The 6433-nt window shown below is 44.7% G+C and overlaps 1 protein-coding gene across 2 annotated transcripts in view; it reads right to left on the reverse strand.

The window, feature by feature from the left end:
* Positions 1-357: 357 nt before the first annotated feature.
* The window catches only part of RS1 (retinoschisin 1), a 41637-nt gene continuing 35561 nt past the window's right edge, over positions 358-6433 (reverse strand). For both annotated transcript variants that reach the window (XM_019525651.1, XM_019525652.1), the window contains 3 exons: positions 5356-5497; positions 4146-4341; positions 358-1279 (listed from right to left, as the gene is read on the reverse strand). In XM_019525651.1, coding sequence (XP_019381196.1) covers positions 1127-1279; positions 4146-4341; positions 5356-5497 — 491 coding nt within the window. In that variant the 3' untranslated portion in view covers positions 358-1126. The remainder of the gene's footprint in view (positions 1280-4145; positions 4342-5355; positions 5498-6433) is intronic.

The raw sequence follows: 6433 nt of genomic DNA on the forward strand, positions 1-6433 counted from the left end.
TTATAGGAAAGAGTTAACACACACACATATATATATATATACACACATATATAATCCCCACAGTCCTTACTAATCTGTTTTTGCCAAGCAGAAAACATATTGAATTTGCCATCCCATTCTGGAGGCCAGGAAAAATAGTTTATATATATACACTGTATATAAATTTTATATATAACTATTTTTCCTGGCCTCCAGAATGGGATGGCAAATTCAATATGTTTTCTGCTTGGCAAAAGCAGATTGGTATGGACTGCGGGGATTTTTGCCTTCATCTGTAGTTGGGAGTAGGGGGTAATCAGGGGGAGGCATGGCCCTCTACCTGGGATCTCTTGAACATATATTAACAACCTTTTATAGGAGCAGGACCTTGGCTGTCATGGCTCTCCTCCTTTCCTGTGGCAGGTTCATATTTTATGTGATGTGTTTTGGCAGGATAGTGTTCTGATGGTAGTTTTGTGAAGATTTGAGATTATAGATAATGGATTTGTATAGGATGGTTTGGATATAGATGATCCTTCTCAGGCAGGAGGCTGGACTAGATGACCTCTGGAGGTCCCTTCCAAACCTACTTCCCTATGATTATATGAATCTCACAAAATTCTGTTTTCTCCACTCAGAAGGCAAGGATTTTTGTGGGTGATATATTTCTTTTTGACCAACTGTATCATTGGGATGGACTTATATAAACTTTGAAAGCCATGCATTCTTTCTCTGGATAGTAAGAAGTTTGTCTAAGTCTTGATAGCTTGTCTAAGTCTACCCCAACCATGCTGTTGTTCCAATAACAGATATCACTCACAAAAATCCTTTCTTCTCATATATTTCCTGGATGACTATGGCTACAATATGATATTTTCCCCAGGAAAATTTCAGGCAACACTAACTAAGAATTTCACACAGCTCAACTCCTGAAATCAGTTTCAATAAAACTAACTAGGGGTAGAGACTGCCCATATCCCTGCCTTTCTACAAACCCATTAGATTCAGGAGAGCTGCATCTTGGGCCAGAATCTAGCCCATTTTTTCTATCCTCACTATCTTGTGGGATGCTTTTCTATATGTTGCTAAGGAATCTCTTCACCTCCTCGTCCACCCTTGATAACCCTGCATGGTTTGTGGTTTGGCATCATGCACATTTACTCATGCACTCAAGCAGCTCCATCCGGATGGCGATACGCACATGCCAGCCCAGCGGTATGAGTCGAATGTAGCGCGAGACAATGGGAGGGCGCAGGAAGTTCTGGACAGAGGACAATCTATCTGAGTTCCCATAGAAAACCTAAACAAAACCAAAATGGCAGATTTGGTTAAAGAACTTGATCTCCTCTTCCCACAAATTTTGTGAAACACTACCTTTATGTTCACCAGTTTGCAAGCTAATACAAATACTTAGTGGGATGTATGTGCCAGGCCATGACCATGACAATGTGTCATTAGAAACAGCCCTGTCCCATTTGCACACTGCCTGGTGTGTAGCATTACTCATTGAGGTAAAGCTACTTACATGTCATCTACTTTAAAAATGTGGAATTGAAACAGTACATAAGTCACCCTTTTCCAGGCTGAAATCTTAGCTTCTACATAATGCATGATATGCCAATCATTTTAATCCACCAGGTTTCATCAAAAGGCATTACTTTATCCTATGCTGACAAAGTGTTTCTAATGATATATGGCCATCTCAAGAGCAGAAAGCAGCCAAAGAACTCCTAAAAAATACTAGTCATACTTCAGAAATTTCCTCCAGTGTGAAAGAGGCTACAAGGTTGAAGAGCATTCCCTGTATTTAAATTGGGGAATACTGCTATTATACTCCTACCAGCGGGAAGTTTTAGATCATCATTGGGTGTATCTACACATGCCTTTGATGCGGGACCAGTTTAATCACAAGTAAATTACTCACGAGTAAATGGTCCCAGGCAGGTGTCTACGCGTTCAGGGAAGTGGGAGTAGATTTGCTGCCAATGGCAGCAAGCTGCTCCCACTTCCTGAAAACCTGCAATGGGCCCCTGCCACCACCAGAGTGCTAGCCCAGGGGCTGGCAGGGAGCACCAGGACAAGAGACAGCTGTCTCTTAGCCAGGGCTGAGATATTACATTCTAAGGGTGGGCAAAATGCAGCCCGCGGGCCAGATGCAGCCTGCCAGGCCATTCTATCCGGCCTGCGGGGACCCTAAAAAATTTAGAAAATGTATATTTATCTGCCCCTGGCTGCCTGTCATGTGGCCCTCAATGGCTTGCCAAAATTCAGTAAGCAGCCCTCCACCTGAAATAATTGCCCGCCCCTGCTCTAGCTCCAGGGGCTGCCTACTCCCCAAGTGGGGAAAATGTTCCTGTGGGAAAAAGTGGCCCTGACTCCCCAATCAGGGGCAGGTGTCTTGAGAAGAGCTGCAGGGGAGGTGCAAGTCCCAACCTCCTGCCTCAATCCAACGGTAGAACAACTAGCACCTAGCTTGCTGCTAGCTGCCCCACCAACAGATCATGGCAGGGGGATGGGCCCTAACCCACTCCTGCAGCTCTTTTCAAGCCTGGTGCCTCTGATCAGGGCATGGGGCTGGGACCTGCCTCTGACCAGGACAGTTCCCAGCCAGCTGGGGCGTTTGTTTCCCACTCAGCTTTGTGAGCGTAGAGCTGAGTGGGAAACAGGCTCCCAGCACCAGCTCCTGTGACATGGGGCCAGTGCTGGGACACCCTTATCTCCCAGCACCAGCTCCGCAACCCTATAAGGATATCCGAGCCCCCCCCCGCTCCCCTACCGTGATCTGGGAGCAGGGAGCTTGGAGCTCCCTCCTACCAGAGCAGGGGAACATAGTTCCCATCCCCATCCCCAGCAGCAGGCAGCTCCCAGGGGCTGGAGCAATCTGCCCCCTGGTGGATAGCTGAACAGGAGCAGATTTACTCACAGTCAGGCTTCTCCACAAGCACTACTGCACCATTACTAATCAAAAGTAAATTTGCTATTTGTATTTGCAGGTAGCACATATACTCTTGGTTAGTGAGGTTTACTGCACAGTAAGCATGTGCACTTGTAAACACTCACGCTTACTGCGTATTAAACTATGCTACTCCACAGTTGAGCATCTTGTGTAGATGTGCCCACTGTGTGATTTTCCCTTTTGCTGAAATTGAATTCAGAGTTTCTAAAGGGGTCCCTTGAGAATGCCTACCTCTGTTTCCTCTGTTTATCTGGCAGCTTCCTCAGTGCTCCCTTCCCTTTATTTACATAGTATTTTCATAGTTGCAGTGAGACTTTGCTAGGTAGAAATTGATAAGTAGCAAAATGAGTAGTGCTGATAACTTTGGTCAGCAGACTCCCAGGCTCTCTTTAACCTGCAAGTAGTAGGAACTGGAGTTTTAATTAATGCATTCTCCAAAGCGGTACCAAAGAGCTAGAAATGGCTGTGAATGGCCAGCAGAGAATTTCTATCCTGGGAGAAAGCTCCCTCACCATGTATATTTAGATCTTGAACAGTCCACCTGCTCATGCCATGATGGGGAAGGCACTGGGAGGGCGTGGCAGCAGGGAGCAGGGAAAAGCATGTCTGGGCATAGTGGAATAGAGCTTTCCTATGTCAGTCCTCCCCTACAAAGGGTCTAGTAAGTTATTTACACCACAAGCACATCTCAACAGGCACCTGGCACCTTTAAAACATTCTTAGGTCTGGGTTAAGTTTTTAGAGTTACCTTAGTGTTACTCCTTCACATGAAGGTGAGAAACAGACCCTGAATCTCCAGATTTGCAGTTTCCAAATTCGTGACTTCATTGTGCACCTCATGATGTCCAGGATTTCTGTTAAAAACTACTGAACTAGTTCTTGGGGTGATGGCACTGTATAAACAACTGCCTGACAAACTTTCTGTCTTCTCTGGGCAGAGGTCTAGGGCAAGAATCTTTCCTACATTTCTTTCTACACAGCTGCCTACTTTGCACAAGAATTGGCATCTCTTTAAAGAGAACAATTCATCCTGTATGAAATTCATCCTGATACTAAGAGACAGCACAAGCCTGGCATGTCCCTTAGGCCCCAGTTTGAGGGAGTGGTACACAGATCTTATGCTGGTGTTCTGCTGAGAATGTTACCCTTTTTGAGCAAAGATTTTAATTTCTCTGAAAATTAACTGCACCAAAAATCTACTCTCACTGACCCGATTATTTCCAGTCTGGTCCTTGTAGTAAACCCAATTCAGATTCTCATTAGTCCTGTACTGCACACTGTATTTTGTCATCCATTCATCTGCATCACAGCGTCCTTGTGTGAGTATCCCTGAAATAACTTTGATTTCCTTCAGGTCAATCTGCAGCCACTGGCTATTGTCTTGAAATTTGGAGAGCCAGGCACACCTATAGGAACCATGAAACCCAAAAAAAAGCATTACAGATGTGACTACAGTGGACACAGAGAGGGGAGTAAAGAATGCAAAGCAACTGACTTACCAAGGACCAAAGCCAAAACTGACTAGTGATCTAGGATGCATCCTTTTCTGAATGCCCAGCCTAAGACATCATAAAGGGGGTGTTCAGCACATTCTGAAGATCAGGCCCCACTAATGTCTATCAAAAGCTGGGCAGCCAAACCTGAGGAGCCGATCAGTCAGCCTGTTTGAAAAATCTTGAATCTTGTTCTGACAGACAATGGCAGAACTCCTAATAATACCAGAGATTGGCCCTGAGAGTTTTACCTCTTATTCAAACAGCAGATGGGAATGAGGATGGGGCTTTTATCACAGTTTTTTAACTTTATCAGACAAGCAGAATTTCCCAAACATTCTTCTCCACATATTGCTTTTCTTCCCACTTGCAGATGTGTATAGAAGTATGCTGAGAGCAGCCCCAGTGGTTTGGGGGCCTGTGAGGGGTGGCTTGGAGTTCCCAGAGCACCTAAGGAGGCACAGCAATCCCAGAACGCCCAGAGGGGTGATTTCATATTGCCCAAGAGGGACAATTTTATAGTGCCTCCAAGGGGTGCATGGAGAATGCCCAGAGGGGTGATGCTAGGGCCTGAGAGGGGTGATCCCATAGCACCCTTCTGGCTAAGGGAAATGGGAAAAAAAGCATTCTGGAAACCACTTGCAGCCCTTAAAGCTATGGCTGTGTGGCCACCAGTGTAAGCCCATGACACCTGTGAATAAATAAGCCCTTCTCACTCCTGCCCACCCCTCAAGGTATTTCCACTAAAGCAAATGTGTTGAACACATCAAAGACAGTTTGTCCCTCTTTATTTTCTTCAGTTCTCCTTGTATGTTCTATAATATTAATACTTAAGAACCCTCCCAAAACTCCTCATCTTGCTCTGTCTAATGTTTTACACCCCAGTCAAACTTCAGGGGTGTCATGAGAAACAATTCCCAGACTTACCCAAAGCCTTGGCCATTGAGTCGGGCCTTGTTGGCAACCCAAGAAGAATACCATCCGGTGTACTGCTCTGGATTAGAGCAGCTTATCTGGTCTGAAGTAACAGCTCCTGACTCAAATCCAAGGGGTCTGTGATAGGGACACTCTGCAAGAAAAGCAAGTAGTTTATCACAGGAAAGACACACTGCTTCTATTTAGTAGTTTTCTTAGCTCACTTTCTGATGCCTAGATAAGAACTGTATTTTCACTTTTTCACCTCTCCTCTTCAAGGAAGGGAGCAGACATTGTTACAAACAGATCAAAACCTCAGTGGACAGTATTGACAGCTGTAAGACTATAAACTTCCCTTTCCTCAGCTCTGGTGGATTCCCAGTGACTGGAAAATTGAAAATCAGAATTCATCTGACTTGTTTCATTCTCCTTATTTATTCTATTTTTTATTTATTCCAGTTATTAATTTATCTATTTCAAGTCACCTGCGTGATCAGATTTTCTTCTTTCTTCTTAGACATTCTTGGGTATTACATTGTGAACTTCCCTTAGGCACATTCAGAAGAGCTAATGTATACGGGTGAGTTTTGTTTTCAGGAGACTCTTTATCCTCCTTTGTGAGATGTTTGGAAATCTTCTAGTTTCTAGCTAGGTCTGACACTTAATCCTTTCCTTTTCTTTCCTTGACTTTCAAGGATTCATCCTTTTGGCTGATAAACTCCCTTAGGAACCAGGGAGCGATACTCCTCAATTAGTGGAAAGCCTTTAGCAATGAGGTATGATCTTCTTGGCATGCTGTCAATCCCTTCCAGCCCTATTTATTTAGGGAAAGCGACTATTTGTAGAATAGTATTCACCAACATGAGTAAGGGGCCACGTGACCCTCAGGGAGCAATTATAACTCGAATAGGGCCTCACATGATCAGGTTCAGGGAACACTACATGGCCTTTGTATCAGCCCATTTAAAATATATAGGACATGTCAACACTGGGTCTGTGCCACTTTTGAGGCTGCTGCCGCTGAAAACTAACCCCTGCCACATGCTCCCATCCTAGAAATGAAGTGGTGAGGACACGTGAGAGAGGGAGA

This window comes from Gavialis gangeticus, unplaced genomic scaffold (assembly GCF_001723915.1).
Source record: "Gavialis gangeticus isolate Ggan-Ray unplaced genomic scaffold, GavGan_comp1, whole genome shotgun sequence".
Classification (NCBI taxonomy): Eukaryota; Metazoa; Chordata; order Crocodylia; family Gavialidae; genus Gavialis; species Gavialis gangeticus.